Below are 21110 nucleotides of genomic sequence, written 5' to 3'. Positions count from 1 at the left end.
ATACAGGAAGAATTGATGGATAAATATGTAATAAAACAAAACAAATGTTAATTGTGGAATGTAGGTAGTGGGTATGCAGGTATTCATGACACAATTTCAAACTTTTCTGTGTATTTGAAAATTTCATAATGTTGAAGAAAAATGCACATAACCTTTGATTCAGTGTTTTTATCTGGAAATTTATCCTGAAGATATATATGCACAAGTGTACAAAGGCATATGTTTAAGGTCTTTCTATTACAGTATTATTTGTTATTAGAGAAGACTGGTAGTCATCAAAATGCCTATTAGTAAGAGGCGGTTAAATTATAGTTCATTCAGTTAAATATTATACATAGTCTTTGAAAAAACATGAGACTTCTCTCTCTATATGTGCTAATATGGAACAATCTCCAAAATATATTTCCTATCACCTACCCCTTCTAATACATACCACACACATGAAATACATATATTAATCTGCCAATTGAATGAAGAATACCAGAAAAATAGATGTGTGAATATATTATACTACCACATCTTAAAAGTGTGTGTATACACACATAACACACACGGTTGTATATACATGTATTCTCTTTGAATAGGATTTTTCTTAATGGCCATCCAAGAAATAGATATTAGTGCTTTCTTTAGAGACAATTGGGAATAGAGAGAGGGCAAAAGAACAGGGTTGTTTGCCATACTAACCTTCAGAACTTTGTACTATCCATATGATTTACATATTCAGAAGTATAAGGTAGTTAAAAGGCCAATGAGTTTGAAAAGAAGATTGAGAAGGGACAGGCAAGGAGGAGGAAGGAAAACTACTCCTGAATATTTTTCTGCAAAATGCCTTTCGTATTTAAGAAATTTTATGCAGGTTATTTGAACGTAAACTTTATTCCACTTTCAAGACAGAGTGTTAATAATAGTTGAATGTAAATGGTATGTGTTATGTTAATAGAGTATAATAATGCTAAAGCCAAAGAGGTGTTTTAAGAAAGAATGGTTGTTAGTTATGTCTAGTGTTGCAGTGAGCTCAGTTCAACACAGATTAATTATGTCCACTTGGTGTGGAAACAGAGAGGTCATTGATGACCAAAGCAGTAACCTTGGCTCCATCCTGATTTTCAGCGCTTAGAAGATTATCAGCGTCGCCTTGATACCTCCAATCTGAAGTTATCAGAGTACCCAAATGTTGAAGAGCTCAGGGTGAGAGATGGTCTAATCATAATTTTAAAAATAAAATAGAATGTACTAAAGACCTGGCAGGTAATTAACATCTTAGTGGGAATATTCATCACTTGAAGGAGTTCTATATCATAGATTATCTTTATTTATGATTTTATTCTGCCTTTTATATGTCTTATCTGTGTAAGAATTATTTTTGTCTTTAGACCATTTTGTGAAAAACTATAATTTTACATGACAGGAATTGTCAGGAGACTAAGGAACACTAATTATTAGTAATATTACTGTATTCTTTCTCTCTTTTTTTTAAAAAAAAAACCTATTTATTTATTTATTTATAATGGTGCTGGGCACATGATAGGCAATCACTCTACCATTGAGCTACATCCCTGGCCCATTTTATTATGTTCTATAGCTTGTTTACTACAAGAACTTTCCAGATCATTGAGTAAAGCAGAATAACTTAATTATTTTTCTGTGAAGCTCTTGAAAAACATAAAAACTTGAAACCATTGCAGGAATAATAGTGTTTTCTAATTGCACCACTTGTATGTGGACTTTTATACTAATAAACTTTTTAGGCGCAATGAGTCTTTTTTATTTCATTTCATTAAGTGGTTGTTTTGGCAGATTCATTTGGTGACTATTTAAAATAGATTTCTGTGTCACATGTAACAGTTTATCAAGAAGCATGCTAATGTACTTATTCCATTGATTTCCAAAAAGATTTTCCAAGAGCTGCTAATGCTAAAAAATGATTGTCTTTACTAAAAAGCTACTGATTTTAGAGTAAGCATGAATAATAGTACTTGGACTTTTCATGGTGAATGTTGTGCCTTAAAGCTTTATTTGCAATTAGAACCTTTGAACTCAGAAGCCTCTTATAGATAAGCGTGTACATCACCCTCATCCAGTTATTGCAGTTAAGAGATGGATTGGGAATGAGTTGGTTTACTGTTTGTTATCATAAGCTATTATCTCTTTGGAGTGAGAGTTGAAAGATAATACTCTTGAATGTTTTTCTCCAAGATGCCTTTCCTATTTAAGAGATTTTATGTAGATTAATTTTTAAGGGTTTTTTAAAATTATACTTTAAATTGTTTTGCACAGTGGGGACACACACACACACACACACACACACACACAGAGGGTGCGGGGCAGGGAGAGAGAGAGAGAGAGAGAGAGAGAGAGAGAGAGAGAGAGAGAGAGAGAGATGCAGGTTACTTTAATGTAAACTATTCCATTTTCAAGACAGAGAGCATAATAATAGTTGAATGTAAATGGTATCCATTATATTAAGAATGTTTTAAAAAGAAACTAAATTATACAGAATACCTTCTCATTGAGTGCTTGGAAATAATTTGCGTGTAACTCTCTTTACTTTGGCAGAATTTGGATTTAACAAAAAGGAAGATGATTCATGAAGGACCATTGGTTTGGAAGGTGAATAGAGACAAAAGTATTGGTGAGTCTGATATTATCTGTCAGTTTTGAGAAGAGTGGAAAAAGGAAAAGAATAAGAATTTCATTTTACCAAAGGGAAGAAAAAAGAACCATTTACAATTTTCCCTTAAGAGAGTTAGCAATGCTATTTAGAGGACTTCTATTTGTGTTATTTGTTATATGTGTGTGTGTGTGTGTGTGTGTGTGAAATATTCATTTAGGAATGCAGCAGAAAACTTTTTCATGATTCAGTCCCATTTCCATCATTATTGTATTCTAATGAATCTTTATAATCAGCTTTTTTTTTAGACCATTACCTGTCAAATTATATGTGGTGAGAGAATATTGTTCTTTAGTTCTTATTGGTTACAGACTCACTTTGGTAAAACACAATAAAAATTAAAAAAAAAGAAAGAAAGAAATCATAGGGCTGGGGATATTGTTCAGTGACAGAATGCTTACCTAGCATGAGTAAGGCCCTTGGTTGATCCCCACCACAGAGAGAAAGGAAGGAAGAGAGGGAGGGAAGAAGGAATACCAATGTCAATTTTCAAATTTATTAGCTTTATCAGAAATAAAATTTCTCAACCAGGTACAGAGGTGCGCACTTGTAATCCCAGTGGCTTTAGGAGGCCGAGGCAGGAGGATTGCAAGTTCAAAGCCGGTCTTAGCAACTTAGTGAGGCACTTAGCAACTCAGCAAGACCCTGCCTCTAATAAAATATTTAAAAAGGGCTAGGGATGTGCCTCAGTGGTTAAGCACCCCTGGGTTCAATCCCCAGTATGGAGAAAAAAAAATTTCTCTGTGACATTCTTTTAAAGTTTATTAAACATATCTCAGTTTCTGTACTTATTACCTTTTCTACATCTTTATTTCTAGATCTGTACACATTGCTGCTGGAGGACATTCTTGTTTTGTTACAAAAACAGGATGATAGGCTGGTGTTAAGGTGTCATAGTAAGATTCTGGCATCTACAGCTGATAGCAAACACACATTTAGTCCTGTCATTAAGTTGAATACAGTGTTGGTTCGACAAGTGGCAACGGGTGAGTATGTCCACCAAAGGATAGTAACCTCCAGATTAATTATGAAGTTGCATCAGTAGTCACTGTTGTTTAAATAGCACAATTGGCTATTCTTAGGCAAATGAAATGCATTTTATTTACTGTTTAGAAAGGGAATTTAAAGTTTATACCCCCAAAGTACTTGGGATGCCTAGATTCTCTGAGTGATTTCTGCATTTAGAAATTTTTTTGCAGTTATTTTGGTCTTTATTCTGTGTTCAAATCATTGATAAATGCCAATGAAGATAGTGCATTGAGAGGTAATCCCAATGAGAAGACGTTCATTAGAGTGGTATGTTTTTTGATAACTGAAGAGGTCTGTGTAGTTTGGGTTTATTAAAGCCAGTTTAGGTTGACAAGTTGTATTTAACTGTATTACAATATCCTTTTCAAAACTTGTTAGTTATATGAAGGCAAAGTAAATTTATGATATCTTTTTTCTCAATACTCACTGAATGTTATTGACAACTTAGCAAAGGGGCAGTTCAAAATAAATGCAAAAGAATAATAGCATTCAGTTTAGTAATTTAGATTTTGACATCTTTTTCTAACTACTGTGGAATTTAGTGTTAATTTTTATAATCTTTGTTCTATTGAAGTGTAACATATGTAGTAAAACATACAGTAAGTTGCTCATAATTAAAATGTGCAGCTTGATGAATTTTTGCAATGTGAGCATATTCAACCTTTATCTAAATTAAGACCCTAGAAATATCCCTTATGAACTCTCTAGATTATATTAGTAAATAAGTTTTGTCTTGTTCTTTTCCAGACAACAAAGCCTTATTTGTCATCTCCATGTCAGACAACGGAGCCCAAATTTATGAATTGGTGGCACAGACAGTCTCTGAAAAGACTGTGTATGTATTAGATTTAGCTTCTTTGTTCTAATTAACATTTTTTATTATCCCAAGGATAATATTCCATGAACTTGTTTTTATAATAGACTTTATAAACCAAAACCTATATTGAAACTAAGCACTTCTTCTATATTCTTTTTTTTTTAATGTGGTACTGGGGATTGAACCCAGGGCCTTTTGAATGCAAGGCAAACACTTTACCAACTTAGCTATATCCCCAGCTCTCCTCTATATTCTCTTAGAAACATTCCTCTAAGAACTTGTTCCTTTTAACATTGATGTCTTTTGATTCTGTTCTATTACAAGTAAATTTTTCTAAAGAAAAATTTCTCAGAAGTATAAAGTGAATTGTTTTACTGGGTAATATGCCCATGTTAGAATTTTCTTTCAGGGGTGATTTTGGAATCTTAACTTAATAGTGTGTTGCCAGAATAATAGTCTCTGGCAGAGTGGGGAGTTTTTGGTTCGGTTAGTTTGGTTTCTGTTTCACTTTTATTTTTGCTTTCTGAGTGTATTTCTTTTTTCCTTTGCTTCTTGTATTTTGGATTTCTTTCAAACTTCGTGAAGCTGGCAGGACCTAATCTGTCGAATGGCTGCTTCAGTGAAAGAGCAATCAACAAAGCCAATTCCATTACAGTCACCAGCTTGCGAGTAAGTGTTCCTTGGTGTTGTAATAAGACTTATTTTGTAGTTTTGGTCAGAAAAGAGATGGGTAATTCTTATATTTGTTTGCAGTGATGTTTAGGTACCTCATGAAGCTGAAAGATTATTGTTGTTGTTTTCTTCCTACAGAGGAGACAATGATGAAGAAGAATCACCAAAATTAAAAGTAGAACAGCATGGCATTTCAGTCACTGGTCTACAAAGTCCAGGTACACTTATCTCTTAGGATAAGAATGGGGCCTGGGGATGTAGCTAGCTAAGTGGTAGAATGCTTGTCTAGCATGCATGAGGCTCTGGGTTCAGTCCTCAGCACCATCAAACACAAAAACTGATAAGAATGAACAAATGTAGCCTATTACCTATTGAAATTACCTAAAGAAAGTTTGAAACTTTTGGTTTACACAGGTGCTGGCATCAGCTATACAATTTAACAAACTCAACTTGTAAACTTTCTGTGTGCCAGTATAACATTGCTTTACGTGTTGTGTATTTTACTTGATGCTTTGTAACTTATGTGCTGTTTTTTTCTAAGTATTTTCTGAATGCTTAAACTTTTTGTTGAAATATACTCTACCTTTTCTGTTCCACTAAACAGACAGAGATTTGGGATTAGAGTCTCCCTTAATATCATCAAAACCTCAGTCTCATTCACTGAGTATCTTTGGGAAATCAGAGGCAGATGATCTTTTTGTGACTGAGAGACAGTTTGCAAAGGAACAGCATACAGATGGGACACTAAAGGAAAGTGGAGAAAATTATCAAATAACAATTCCAGATCCACACTTGCCTGTCTCAGAAGAACGGTGGGCATTGGATGCACTAAGGAATTGTAAGTTCTATTCATAAATTACTGCAGATACCTATTAAGTACCAGCATTCTATAATGTACTGAACAGCCATTTAGGAAGAATCCAAAGGTGTATAAACTTTTCCCTTCAAGATATTTACAGTCTAATTGGAAAGATGATAGAAACCCCTACCCACCCTACCTGTACCTTTTTAAGGAAACATTCAAACAGTAACAATTCAGGTATGTCAGAATTGATTTGGGTTAGAATGATCAGAGAAAGGCATTAGAGAACAAGAAAGATGTGATTATTGTCTTGAAGGATGGGTAAGATTCAGACAGGTGCATAGAATAGAAGCCATTTAGACCAGAATACTGGTAAGACCAAAAGCATCAGCAGGAAACTGTGCAAGTGTTCAGAGACAGTAAGCAGGCTAGCTGGCCTATGGTAGAGGCTGTAAGTTACAGGACTATGGGAAAGGTTGAAAAGATAAAAAATGTGCTGTTCAGCCCAGCCATTGTGAACTTTGAATACCAAATTGGGCACTTTATACTTCAAGGATAGCATATTACCATGTTTTAAGAGCCTTTTCAAACTACACATATTTTTCTACCTTTCTCATGGAAATTATCATATTATCTACCACAGATTATTGCCACACACAAACCCCACTCTATTAGTTGCCCCCTTCCCTCTCTGTACTGGTTGAGAATCACTGTTACAAATAGGAAGATACATCTCTCAGGTGTAATAAGGTGGGGAAAAGTCCAAGAACAGTTGGTATAGCTGTAGAGAACCATTTGAGGTTTTTAAACTAGGGTATAAATGAAAAAAGATTAATTGGGCTAAAAGTCATACAAGGATTTGAAGGGAAAGAGGCTTAGAGTGATATGCTTACTAAGTAAGTTATTATAGTAGTCTGGATTTGAGCCTGAAAGGGTTTGGACTAGAATGGTTTTAGGAGTAGAAATGAAGTTAAGGAATCATTAAATACTTAGAGCGTTTGACTTATTTGGATATGAGGGCAAAGGAAAGCAAAAATGTAAAGATAATTTCAATATTCTAGTCAGAATACCACCTTCCCTACCTCTTTTCGCCCCACTTGATGATTTGGCACAGATTATGGGCTCCATTTTAAGTCATGTCAACATTTAGTTAATGAGTGGCAAACCATTCAAGAGAAAGTGACTAGCACAAAGTTGGCATTTCAGGGAGATATTTGAGTGTCAACACCATAAGAATTCATGACACCTCTCAGGAAGTGAATGTAGTGAAAGACAGAAGAGAGGGTTAGACACTCAGACACATGTGGAAACTAATTTCCTAAAGAAACATAAGATAGAAATTAAGCCCAGGATGAAAGTAGGGATTTAGCTGAAGTTATTTAAAAGCTAAGGATTGAGCTCAGGGGCACTTAACCACTGAGCCACATCTCCAGCCTGTTTTATTTTTTATTTTGAGACAGGGTCTCACTAAGTTGCTTAGGGCCTCTTTAAGTTGATGAGGCTGGCTTTGAGCTTACATCCTCTTGCTTCAGCCTCCTAACTGCTAAATTACAGGTATGCACTGATGCACCCTTCTAGTCTTGGTGATCTTTGATAGTTTGACTAACATTGCCCTAGAACTCTGTCATTGTACGAGTGACTTCAACATAAATTTATTAGTTCATTCATAGTTTAATTGGTTCTTATTTTCTACAACATATAGAAGCTATACAGCTAGTAAGATAATTTTTAAAAACCAGATGAATATCTTCTTATCTTTGGAGATTAGATACACTACTACCAAAAAATAGGAATTAAATTATTACAGGGCAATTTTATTTTCTTCTTCACCATGTAGGGAGGTTCTTTGTATTATTAATAATGATAAATGTTCTATGTGGCTAATAAAACTAGAAAAAATAATGCCTATGTATATAGTGTTCTCCTGGAAAAATCAGAAATTTTAGCTTTTTTTGTTTGTTTGTCTGATTTAGACAGCCTTTCAACATCTTTAAGTACCTTTTGAGTTTTAGTCCACTTATATGGAAAACAAAATAGAGACATGATGTTGGTATTTGGGGTCTTTTTCCTAAAGAGGAGTACCTCCCTATTCATGATGCTTAACTCTTGTTGAGTCTAGTTTAATGTTAAGTCATTTATAGAAGATGATGCTTTTTTTTTAAAAAGTTATTGTATAAAATGGGTATTTTGGCAACATGTTATTAAAAGGTGCTTAGATTTGGAGATGATTGGAAACTCAGCTACCTGATTCTGGCTGTCTGAGGCTATGGTTATAAATATGCTTTCCTTTTTTTTTCTCTTTCCCCCATTCTAAATCTTTAGTGGGTCTGTTGAAGCAGTTGCTGGTACAGCAGCTAGGTTTGACTGAGAAGAACACTCAGGAAGACTGGCAGCGTTTCCCAAGTTACAGGATAACCTCTCAGGGGGTGCAGGCAGATAGTGAAATCCAGAACTCTGAAAATACAAAGGCTTATCCTGGTGAAGGACAGATGCCCTTTAGAACTGGAACTGGTGACATGGCAGCTTGTTACAGTCCATGGACTTCAACTGAATCTTCTGCTCCACGGGATTCAGTGGTACTGGCATCCCAAGATAGCCAGGCAAGTAACATTTTGGTAATGGACCACATGATTATGACCCCAGAGATGCCTGCCACAGAGCCAGAAGGGGGTCTTGATGAGAGTGGAGAGCACTTTTTTGATGCCCGTGAAGCACATAGTGATGATAATCCATCAGAAGGTGATGGAGCAGTTAAAAAGGAGGAGAAGGATGTTAATTTACGCATCTCAGGCAAGTTTCTTTCACATTTAAACTTTGATTTTGATTATTGTTAATGTTTTCTATGCTGGAATGAATGTTATTTGTGTTTGCATATATGTCTACATGTGTGTAGTACATATTCCTCATTCAATAAATAATTCCTGAATCTACTTATACCAGACCTCATGCTAGGGGCTAAGAGATACAACAGTATATAAAATGCAGAAAAAGTCTCCTCATGAAGCTTGAGTACCAGTAGGGGAAAGAGTAATGGTAAATAAGAAAACAAATTAAGGGCTGGGATTGTGGCTCAGCAGTAGAGTGCTCACCTAGCATGTGTGAGGCCCTGGGTTTGACCCTCAGCACCACATAGAAATAAATATATAGAATGAAGGTGTTGTGTCCAACTACTTCTAAAAACTAAATGTTAAAAAAAAGAAAACAATTAAGTAGATGTCAGATAGTGAGAAGCATTAGAAAGAAAAATGTTGGGATACAGGGGTATAGAGTAATGAGGCAGATAGGGATTGGAAAGAGGACCTCTGTCAAGTAGTACCTGAGTGAAGTGAGGGAAAAGCCACGTGGATACCTGGGAGCAGTGTTCCCGCAGAGGGCAGAGGAGTCAAAGCTGCATGCCAGGAACAGGCTTTTTGTATTTAGGGAGTTTTTACAGGGCAGGAAGAAAACGGTAAGAAACCAAGTAAGAGAGGTATTTGGCAGGGGAGGTGGTGACAAGATCATATTGGGACTTTGTAGTTTCTAGCTCTAAACTTTTAAAATGCCAACTAATATGAAATTATTCACAGGTTACCTTGAAAGCTTGCCAGGTTTAGCTTTAATCTGAAGTGAGAAAATTCTGATGGATTTAAAACTAAGCTTGGGTGTTAATGGCTTTTCCCTTTGTTAATAGCATTTCAGATTGTCAGCATATAACCCCATCTCTATTTTCTATTTTCTGATGTCCTGATAGCAGTACTAATCTCATCTAACTATTCTGACTCCATCAATAGGAAACTGTTTGATCCTCGATGGCTATGAAACGGTGCAGGAGAGCTCCACAGATGAGGAGGTTGCTTCCTTATTTACCCTGCAGCCTGTGACAGGCATCCCTTCTATGGACTCCACTCACCATCAGCAGCATTCTCCCCAGAATGCTCATTCTGATGGGGCAGGTTCACCATTCACCCCAGAATTCCTGGTCCAGCGGCGTTGGGGAACTATGGAAGATTCCTGTTTTGAGATCCAGAGCCCCTCCTCTTATACAGATTCACAAAGCCAGATCATGGAGTACATTCATAAGATAGAGGCTGACCTTGAACACTTAAAGGTACTTCCCACTTGAGCATCCACAAGACTTGATTATAAGAAACACATTTAGCAGAGAGGATGTATGGAATGACTGAAATGCTCATGTTGATAAACTTTTTCAGGTTCTAAAACCATATGTTTTCTTTGACCATTTTCATGAGTAAGCATGGATAAAAAGCTAAGATCGATACTGTTTATTTTGTGACAAATCAAAAAGAATAGAAAAAGTTGTAGTTCTATAACTATGGTTTGTGTGGGTTTCTCAAGAAGCTTAAAGTGCTTGGGGCAGCTGGCTACCCTCCATCAGATGACAGTAACAGTAAGCTGAGCTGGGTGGTGCTTACACAGTTGTGAATCTCAGCAGGGAAATGCTCTGACTTGCTGTAGCCTGTTAATTATCTGTGACTCGCTAAGTAATGTTCGTAGTTTCCCAGATGCCAGGATGGGTAGAATTGGCTTCAGTGGCTTCTGTAATCCAGAAACTTGAACATTAATGCAATTCTTTAAAACTAGTAATTGAAGATATTACTGTTTCAAAACTGACTTGTGTGGCCTATTCAGGTTGAATAGGACCCTATTCAGGTTGGCCCCTAGTAGACAACACTACTAGAGCCCACATGCTTTTTCCTGACATGGTTTAGTTGAAAGGCTTTAGGAATAGATTTAAAGTGTTCTTAGCCTTTTAGCTCAAGACTGGTCTCCCTTAGCTTTTCTTTTAATTTCATATGATAGATTTTCACCTCTTCATATGATTATATGTGATATCATCCTATGGATGATGAGATGAGATAGCCAGAAAACCACTGTGGGCAAGTTGTTTATATAGTTTATGCCACAGGGGGTGGGGCCATTTTCAGGGTGACTTCTGTGATAGGAGAATTGCCTTTACTGGGTATCCCCCTCTGCTTTCATTTTACATGGGAAGGTTTTAAGCTACTAATTCAAGGAAGAAATGGGAAAAGGAAATTTACTTTTTGCCCCTGCTAACAAAATTTGTTTTTCTTATAATGTCCAAATGAAAAACCTGTGGTTTTGTTTTACAGAAGGTTGAGGAAAGTTATACCATTCTTTGCCAAAGGCTGGCTGGATCAGCCCTCACAGACAAGCACTCAGGTATGTGAAATTATGGGTTCCCAACTTTAGCATCATCCTGCCTGAACAGTACATTGAATGAAATGATTTATTATTCTTTAAAATGAAAACCTTCCGAGATTCCATTTCTTTTCTGTCTTTAAAAACCATTTGTTTCTAAACATCATAAATCAAGCAAAAGCTCTTGTCTGCTGACTCTGCTATTCCTTCTCACAGAAGAACTGCAGTTGTCAGTTCCCATGCTATACTCTCTTCCTTCTCTCTCTCCACCTTTTCGAAAGCAGAAGGTGGAGCTGTGGGAGGTCTGGTAAATCACAGATTCAGGGTGAGATGTGCTGGTGTGACTCCCTTGTATGGAGGGTTGTTCCTCAGGTCCTGCTGTGCTTTCATGCCTCTTCTGACAGGGACAGGGTCTCCCCTTGACTGCGGTTGGGTCTGTTCAGTGCAGCAGTTTATATTCATTTGCTTGTATGCTTTTGGGTACGCTTTTATGCTTTTTTGATTCAGAAACAAATGTATAACCATGCCTACAGATTTCATGGTATTCTTTGCAGTGTTCATTTGTTCTTAAGCAGGTTTCCACATATCTTTATGTTTTCTCAGATAAAAGTTAAGGCCGAGTGTCCTGGAGGTGACTGCAGGTTGTTGGATTTTGAGCATTGGCCTTGTATCAACCACATCCTGGTTCCAGTGTGGACACAGAGAGAGTGTGACAGAGGATCTGCCTGTGAACCACTTGGGATTAACCATGTCCTGAGGTGCCCAGAGCAGGACTAGTTCTTCACAGTCTGGCAGCTGCACTGGTCTGTCAGTGAGGGAACATCTATTCTCTCACTCTCCTCTCCTCACTGTCGGAAAGTCGTTTTGATTCAGAACAAAAACCAAATGTATAGAGCTTTGGGTGTAGGATATGAAATTGTAGTTAGACATAAGAAAAAGAAAATCAGATGTATTTATTTGACTTCATTCCGTATTTGAAAGCACATTTTAATTTTTATTTGCCTTGTTTTATTTTAATTGAGTAGTGAGAGTTCTGGCCCTTTGTATTTAGTACACCCAAGGATCAATTGCTCCTGAAGTGAAAAGGTCAGGATGAGGTATTAGGAGGTTGGGTAGAGAGGAGATGAAGCAGAGGGAGGAAAAGCATCTCATCTTCACTAATTGTGTTCCATACTCTCTGCTGTGCAGCAGGCTGATTTTCTGAGGGTCACCTCAAAGGCATGGTGGTCCCTATGTGCAGAAGATGTGAGCTATGTGCTGCCCAGAGGTCAGAGAGTAGTGGGCTTCCTCCTACCCTAATGCAAGCACTGCTTCTCTGTAGCTGGAATATACCCCCAATTAACAGGAATCCTCAACATACTAAATAGCAGGCACTTGAAAATGGGTGTATTCTCTTCTGTTGTCATCTTTTCTAATGAGGGTTGGGATTTGGGAGGGAGAGGAAAGCAAATTTTTTATTTTCTTGACTATAAATTTGTTATTCTTGGTATTGTTTCATTTTTATAATTCTACATTAGACTTTGGCACTTGTAAAATCATTCCTGCAGATTAAGCAGGAAGTAAGAACAAATAAATGGAAATGCTTCAGTGGTGGTGGGGGTTGCTAAGGAAGGGTGGGATGGGGGTGGGTAAAGAGTTTGTGAAGGTTATCTAAAATGAATCACTACTGAGTTGAACCATGGCTGTCGTAAGCCACGGGTACTGCTGATTATAAGGCCAGTAAAATATTAGTACCTGGAGGTTTGACTCTAATTTTTTGCACTGATGGTGCCAAAGGGCTCTTTGAGTCACGAGGAGAGCCAGGGTGGAGTGAAAAAGATGTGGTGGAGGAGGCAGAACTGCTCACACCAGCTCCAGAATCACTTCCTCTGACCTCACTGCCACAAACTCTGTCCATACTGGGCCATGACTGACCTTAGGAATTGCAGACCAGAGCATACACTGGATACTGCAGGCAAAGTATTGGTAACTGCCTGCTCTAGGATGAATAGCAGTATTGGCAGCACCTAGAGAGGATATATATGTCAGAATTATAACTTGAGAACTCCTTCATTTATATTGGCTTTCTGTGGTTTTCTTTGTACATTAGGTAAATGTATTTCTGGAGTATTTTGCCAACTAAAATGAATTCATTTGTCAAAATTGTAAATTATGTTAATAAAGAAGGAGTTCACTCATTGTTCACATCTTTCAGTAGTGCCCTCTGAACTCTGTGGGTAATCAGGATGTAATTTTTTTCTTCACTGCAGCCCCCTTCCTCAAAAACAGAAGCTTTCTCACCACAAATGGTGAGGATTCCCAACTACTTCTATAAACACCACTACAACTTAACAAGCTTAGCATCCAGATTCCTGTTTCTGTCCTTTCAAAACTGATCTATGTTTTTAGGTAGATCAACTTGGATCTTTGTACCTCATCTATAAATTGAAATTATATTTCAAGTCATAGGCCAAGTATAATTTAACTCAGAATGAAATTGAAAATGTTTAGAGGCAGAAGCTAACAAATAAGTGAAGCTTGGATTTTGGAACTTTTCTGTATCTCTTAGGAGAAGCAAGTAGAAACCAAATGGTTACATTGTGCTGCTGGAAATAGTGTAGTCACTTCCAATAAAAAGGGTTAAACCTGTAGCCACTTGACACTAAAACCTTCAGGAGAAAGACACTACAGGGTCATTACATAATTCTTTAGCACTCAAGAAGGTTGTAAGTTAGCAAAGTTTGGGTTTCTCTTCTAGTTCAGCCAGTATTTTGTTCTTAGTAATTATTTACTTCTCTTTTCTTGCAATTTAGCCTTTCCTTGGCGAAACAGGGCTAACTGGAAAAATACTTTGAGTGTACCTCTAGTACTTTGAAATACATCCATGCCCCAAGATAAAGTTAATTCTGAAATCCATCCTACTACTTTTAGTGTTCTTTTGACCTTACCATCCTAATTTCTTCCCTTCTCCTTCCTAACCTGACCTCCCACACTTTGATTTCATTTTGGCCATTATAATCACATCTGTTTGACTTTCATATTATATCTGTCCCCCTTCAGGGAAGATAGAATTAGATATTCCTCCTGTCTTTGAGTGAAATTGGTTACCATTAAAGGATTTTTCTCAAAGTTACATAACTAGAAGTTGGAATCTGCTGTTGTACTGAGGAGTGTGATGGAGGCAGACACCAACCTTCCCTAAGCCAGAAAGTTACATGTTGGCTATGGAAGTGACCTGCACTGATAACTCTGTTCTCTCCTATGGGCTTACCGGCTTTTTTACTGTTAAGTGGCAAATTGCATTTGGAGGGTCTTCTTCCTTTTCAGAGAATAGACTTAATCAAGGCAAATCAACAATCCCCCAAAGTGCTATAATTTAAAATCAGATTATTGCCATGACCATATGTTTTTGTGTAATTTAAAATCAGCTAACTTGAACTTCCTGAGCTATGTTGTCTTTTAGAACCTAAATTGTAATTCTTACATTGCATGGGAGGTAGATTTTCTAAGATTTTTGGCTTTCTTTCCCACAAAACAACTTCTAATGACTATTAGGATGAATCCCCTTTTAAAAATTTTTGTTTGTTTGTTTTGAGAGGAAAAAGAAGTGACTGTGGTAATACAGGAGAAAGGCCTTTGTTTTCCTCTCTTAATTATTTAGAAGCTAAAAGAAAATAATTACATTTCCTGTGAGTTTTCTTTTACTCGCATCTTTTTTTTTTCTTTGATGTTAGTAAACTTGGCACATTTCCTGAGGTGTTGGTATCTCACACTGGAAGTCCTCTTCTCTGAAGTTGATATGATGTTATTTGGAACTACTAGAGCTTTGGTCATGGTTTCCTTTCCTGCATGTCACAGAGGGCACCATTGAGAACTGTGTGCATAGGACCTCAAAATACAAAATTAGCAGGAACTTATAGCAGCTAACTGTGGGCTAGCCTACCCTCCCCCTAGTAGTACAATTTTTGTTTTTTAAATCATGTTTTTCTGACATTTCTGCACCCTTTTCAGAGTGATCTGCAAAATTATTCTTCCTTCAAGAAGAGTTCCTTTTGTCTTGTACCTTATGCCTTCCCCACTGGAACTGAGGGTTTTGATAATAAATTAGTAGGAAAAAAAATGTTCCTCCTAGAAGGAATCCTCCCTGCCATTCCCAGGTGCCAACTGCTAAGCAGGTATACTGCAAAAATGGTAACTGTAATGTGCACACTGTTGGTTATTTTTAATAAACCTCTTCCTACTAGAACATTTTATTTTCCTTGTTCACCATACAATCATGTACTCTTTAACAGAAATTGCTTTTAAAAAATCTGGAAATATCTTTTAAAAACTTTATTAATAATCATGTATTTTTACTGATCACATTTTGAAATGCCTAAAAGACTTTATTGTTCTAATTATCCAGATGTACCTTTGTAAAATAGCTCTTTTATGAACTAGCTGTTAAGGCTGTATGTTTCTGGAACAAAATATTGGTCGTCTAAAATCTTTCTGTTTTCTGGGGTTTGGGAAAATAGAAAATAAGAGTTCAAATATTAAATAAGCTAAAAGGAACCAGTATATGACTTTTTATTTGAACACATTCTTCATTTACCTTATACAATTTATTTAGAGAAGTCAAGGAGTCAAAGGGCCTTTAACTAACTCATCTTATTGACGGTGACTCTCATACATCTTCCCACTTGTTGGAGCGTGTTTCCTCTGGTTGGTTGATCTCTGTAACGTGGACTTCCATGCTAATGATTACCCTAGCACTGGTCATGGTTTCCTTCCCTGCATGGCACAGAGGGCACCAAGCAGTGGGGCAGCTTTGTTGCTGTTTTTAAAATATATTTATTAAGACATAATTCATACATCATACAGTTCTTCCCTTTAAAATATACACTCCCATGGGTTTTGGTATATTACATTATTAATTTCTTAAAATTTTGGTAAAATATATGTAATGTAAAATTTGCCATTTCTACCATCTTTAAGTGTACAATTCAGTAGGATTAATGGGCCAGTTTTTATGGTTCACTTGAAGATAACTCTAGTTTAATACTACGTACATGAAAAATATGATATCTTTATTATCATTCCTATCCCCAGTGCTGAGCTTCCTAACATAACAGTTTTTCTATGCTTTTAAGGTGCCATTTCAACTTAGAAAGCTCACTGACTTTTGTTATTTTCTGTATTTTGGTTTGGAAATTAAATTGTAATTTGACTTATTTTGAGATAGTATTTTAGTTTTCAGGCATTTAGGGGCACATTTGGCTGGTAGACCTAAGCAGCGTAACAAAAAATGCCATTTTAATATTTTGTAAGATGTTTTAAACCTATTAAAAATTAAGATGAGTTAAAAGTTAAGTATTTAAGTTAAGTATTTATACTCTTAGCTCTGTAAGAAATGAACTTATTTTACTCTTAGTTCTGTTTATAAGCATATGTGTGTGTGTGTGTGTTTGGTAAAACAAACAATATAGCATTCCTATTTGCTCTCAGCCATCTTCTCATGGAATGGAGAAAATAAAACTGTTGGCATTTGAGCAGTCACTTCTACTTTTTATTGCTCTCTTTCAAGCCAAATGACAGTTTTACCAAAGGTTTAATACCAATTTCAAAGATAAGAGGCTCTACTCTTATTTTTAAACTGTATTTAAAAGTTGCCTTTTAATGAAATTTGATGTCATCTTGATATTTTATGATGAAATATTACAAATAGCTAGATTTAAGTGTTTCCTTCCCTCTATCCCTGGAATGTCAGCAATAATTCTTTTTACTAACTGAAAACACTTCCTCAATTTTAGCTGTCAGGGAATATGTTTGTTTCCACCTGTTACTGTTAGTGAGAAATCATCATTCCTTAAGCACTGGCAGAGGTCTTGGTTTGAAAGCACTAAGGTAGATAGAGTTGTTTTCCTAGCCTGTTCTCTCATTGATGAGGGTACTTTTTGATCTACCTGTAGCATAAAGATGGATTTACAAGCATTTTGAAATAAATCTCTTTGTGCACATGATCCACAGGATTGGGTCTGTCTGCACATGTGGTGATCAAAGATACTAATTAGGGTTTATCTTGGTAATTTATTTAAATTTTTGGAGAAGTATTTCCAGAGGGGGAAAATTACTATTATTATTTTGTTTGTTTGTTTTTGTTTTTATTGAGATGGTTTCTTGTGTTGCCCAGACAGTCCTCAAACTTGTGATCCTCTAGCCTTAGCCTCTGAGTAGCTGGGATTACAAGCCTGCACCACTATGACAAGCCTGTTATTTTAAATATCAAAGGCAGATAGCATGATACATAGTGCAGTGATATTCAGTCTTTTTGATCTCAGAGCTGATTTACACACTTAAGAATTATTCAAGATTAATGGAGAAGCTTATGAATATGTGGATTACTTCTCAGTATTTACTATGTTCAAAATTAAAATGAAAAAATTTACACAATATAAGAAAATTATTATAAAAATAGCAATAAATCCATTACACATTAACATAAATCACATTTTTATTTTAAAAAGAGACTCTTCCACAATTTAAAATAGTTATTGAGAAGTTTTTGAACCATCTTGAATCTCAGGTGTAAAGGACAGCTAGGTTCTTGTATGTGCTTCTTCATGCTGTCTGTTGAAGTATGAACTACAGAGAAAGTCTAGTCTCCAATATTTATTTTTAAAAGGGAGAAGTATTTTAATAGCCTTTTCAGATAATTATAGATTATTGATGTGGTAGATTTTTAAAAGAGATGCAATGTAGAATCTAAAAACATCAATGAAATTTTTATATTCCATTACACTGAAAATCCATTGGCCCCTTTTATACTTTAAATGTGTGAGAAAAGGTATCTTTTACCCATGCATGGTTTCATAATATCCTTTATTGGTCATTTGGAAGCATTAGTTTACTGAGTTAAATATACCTTCCAAATATTGACATATTTCTTTATATAAAGTCAAAAAATCACATTTTTTTTTAAAATTAGAGCTTTATAATTATACATATTAGTTGGATTTGTCCAAAAAAACTCAAACATGCATGGAAGTCAGTTTCAGTTCTTCATCCCCCTCAGTCTCCCCCCATTCTCTTTCCTCTATTTGACTTCCTTTTGCTCATCTGTTAATTTATATTTGATTGGTTCCTTATGTAATCTTATCCTTCCCTTCCCCTTTCCTTTATTTTACTCTATCTTCTGCTTATGAGAGAAAACATTTGACCTTTGAGTTTCTGAGTTTGGCTTATTTCATTTAGCATGATATTCTCCATTTCCATCAACTTACTGGTAAATGCCATGATTTCACTCTTTTTTTATGACTCAGTAGAACTCCATTACATATACACCACAGTTCCTTAATCCATTCATCTATTGATGGGCATCTGGATTGATTCCATAATTTAGACAGTATGAATTGTCCTGGTTTAAACATTGAGGTGGCTGGCTGTCTTGTTGTTGTAGTATGCCAAAAATCATATTTACTTCCCAACTGATCGTATCAGAAAAGTGTAAAAGTGGTAGATGCAAATTTCCAAAATACTATTTTTCCTTGAAATCTTGAATTTTATTATTGACAGTGAATGTAGTTGTTTGTCTCAAAGTGATAGGCTCACTTTTTTCATTTTTGAGAAAATACCTGCCAAATTCTTAAGTCTGTTCTTTCATTGCTTATAGTCATTCTTTGAGGTTAAAATGTTCTTCTGTTTAGAAAATGAACAAAGAGTGAAAACTGGCTTGTTTTGTTTCAACCCAAACATTTGCACAAGTACTTTTCCTTCAGCTGCAGTTAGGGTACTCTGGTATGCAGCAGACATACTTTATGCAAACTTTCCATATCATTACAGAATAAAAAGAAAATATGGGGCTGGGGGTATACCTCAAAGGCAAGTGCACAAGCCCCAGATCCAATCTCCAGCAACAGTGTAATAAGAAAAATAGTGTGTTTTCAAGGATTGTGACTTTATAAAACTATTAGGGGTTTTTTTTAATTTTTTTTTTGTACTGGAAATTAAACCCAGGAGTACCTTAACCACTAAGCCATATCCCAGGCCCTTTTTTATTTTGAGACAAGGTCTCAGTAAGTTCCTTAGGGCCTAGCTAAGTTGCTGAAGCTGGCTTTGAATGTAGGATCCTCCTGTCTCAGCCTCCTGAGCCACTGAGATTACAGGTGTGCCCCTCTGTGCCAGGCAAAATTATTAGTTTTTACTGCTTCATCCAGGGTATTCTTAAGTGACAAGGCAGATCTGTATTGCAAGTGAGCAGTGAGGAATGGAGTGACTGTTGGTGACACTTGGTGTCACAACCTTCGTCTATGCTAGCCTCCAGTAGCTTCACCCTCCATTGTTTCTGTGTCATCAGTGTAAATGGCAACATGGTAAAAAAGGCAAATGGTGTGCTAGTAGTTTTATGGAAATCATTTTGATTCTCCAGACCTCTGAGAGCATCTTGGACACCCCCAGAGGTTTCTAGGACACACTTTTGAGATCTGTTGGTATAGTGAAAAGCGCCTGACTATGGAGGATTGGGATTCATTCCCACCTCTTCTACTTACTTGCCCTGTGACCTCAAGCAGGTTACATTTTCTCATCTGTAAATCAGGGAACATAATAGTCAATAGTTGTTGGGAGGATTGAGTGAAAAATTACAAAACAGGGGTTCAGTGTCTCAGAGTTGCTTTTCATTCTAGGATCTTAATCACAAGACCAATTAGTTTAGAATATATAAATATCTCTCTTGCTAATACAGCTACATTTTATGTCTTTTTTATTAATTTTTATTTATATATGACAGTGGAATATATTACAATTCATATTACACATATAGAGCACAAATTTTTCATATCTCTGGTTGTATACAAAGTATATTCACACCAATTCGTACTTCATAGGTGTACTTTGGATAATGATGTCCACCTCATTCCACCATCATTTCTAACCCCATGCCCCCTCCCTTCCCCTCCCACCCCTTTGCGCTATCTAGAGATTGTCTATCCCTCCCATCTCCCCTCCCTACCCCACTATGAATCAGCGTCCTTATATCAGAGAAAACATTCGGCATTTGTTTTTTTGGGATTGGCTGACTTCACTTAGCACTATCTTCTTCACCTCCATCCACTTACCCGCAAATGTCACAATTTTATTCTCTTTATTGCTGTGTAATATTCCATTGTGTATATATGCTACATTTTCTTTATCCATTCATCTACTGAAGGGCATCTAGGTTGGCTCCACAGTTTAGCTATTGTGAATTGTGCTGCTAAAAACATTGATGTGGCTGTGTCCCTGTAGTATGCTGTTTTTAAGTCCTTTCTTATCCTAACTTTGTACATTTAAATCCTAGGCTCTTGGCAGAGGCTATTATGTATTTGTGTTCATTAAAAAAAATCCTCTAGTTTAACCCAATTGTTCTATTTAAATGTAAAGAAAGAAAAATGATCCTTTATGTTTGATCTAGCAAGAAATTTGGTTTTCGAGAAACCTGTGTTTTGGGCTTCTTGTGTTTTGGTGCTGCTGTTAAAGGGTCAGAGCACTGGGGTGTGGCTCATTGATAGAGTGCTTACCTAAAATCAGAGCAGAGACTAAAGAGAACTCAAGTGCCCTTGTATAGTCTGGGTACCATCCCAGCATGGCAAAAAATAAAAGATCATACAGTGTGGGATAGTAGATGTTCCAGAAACTTTCCATTAGTTTGGTAGTGATTTGTAACTAGCTGCAGACCCCCATCTACATGCAGGGTGTTAATACTTCTTGGGTTTGTCTTCTAGTGAAAGCTAGATCTTGGTAGTTTTGAAACATCTTTATTCTTTTCAAATATGTAAACTGTTTACTTTCTGAGTTATCGGATGGTTATTTGATGAGTTTGTATTTTGTCTTCCTAAAAATGCATTGATTGCCTTGTCTACTGCACTGAAGAGAATAAGTCATGATAATACTTTGAAATCTTTTCTGAACAAACTGAGAGCCCAGCATCATGGCCTAAAATCTAGTGTAAAGCAAGATTT

The 21110-nt window shown here is 36.3% G+C and overlaps 2 protein-coding genes across 2 annotated transcripts in view; both read left to right on the top strand.

The window, feature by feature from the left end:
* Nucleotides 1–8828, top strand: part of LOC308640252 (rho guanine nucleotide exchange factor 12-like) — a gene marked incomplete at its 3' end in the record, with an annotated part of 56339 nt that extends 47511 nt beyond the window's left edge. Inside the window, exons 4-11 of the mRNA XM_081312223.1 lie at nucleotides 1114–1191; nucleotides 2560–2635; nucleotides 3493–3660; nucleotides 4451–4538; nucleotides 5106–5189; nucleotides 5331–5410; nucleotides 5797–6030; nucleotides 8317–8828. Coding sequence (XP_081168349.1) covers nucleotides 1114–1191; nucleotides 2560–2635; nucleotides 3493–3660; nucleotides 4451–4538; nucleotides 5106–5189; nucleotides 5331–5410; nucleotides 5797–6030; nucleotides 8317–8828 — 1320 coding nt within the window. The remainder of the gene's footprint in view (nucleotides 1–1113; nucleotides 1192–2559; nucleotides 2636–3492; nucleotides 3661–4450; nucleotides 4539–5105; nucleotides 5190–5330; nucleotides 5411–5796; nucleotides 6031–8316) is intronic.
* A 460-nt stretch (nucleotides 8829–9288) lies between these two features.
* Nucleotides 9289–12752, top strand: LOC308640244 (rho guanine nucleotide exchange factor 12-like). The gene is made up of 3 exons (XM_081312219.1): nucleotides 9289–10081; nucleotides 11106–11175; nucleotides 11758–12752. The coding sequence occupies exons 1-3, from the start codon at nucleotides 9869–9871 to the stop codon at nucleotides 11766–11768; spliced, it is 294 nt and encodes a 97-aa protein (XP_081168345.1). The 5' UTR covers nucleotides 9289–9868; the 3' UTR covers nucleotides 11769–12752.
* The last annotated feature ends 8358 nt before the right edge of the window (nucleotides 12753–21110 follow it).

This window comes from Spermophilus citellus, assembly GCF_964194105.1.
Source record: "Spermophilus citellus genome assembly, contig: SCAFFOLD_91, whole genome shotgun sequence".
Taxonomy (NCBI): domain Eukaryota; kingdom Metazoa; phylum Chordata; class Mammalia; order Rodentia; family Sciuridae; genus Spermophilus; species Spermophilus citellus.
The sequence above is the reverse complement of the archived record's forward strand: the minus strand, read 5'-3'. Positions and strand labels throughout refer to the sequence as shown.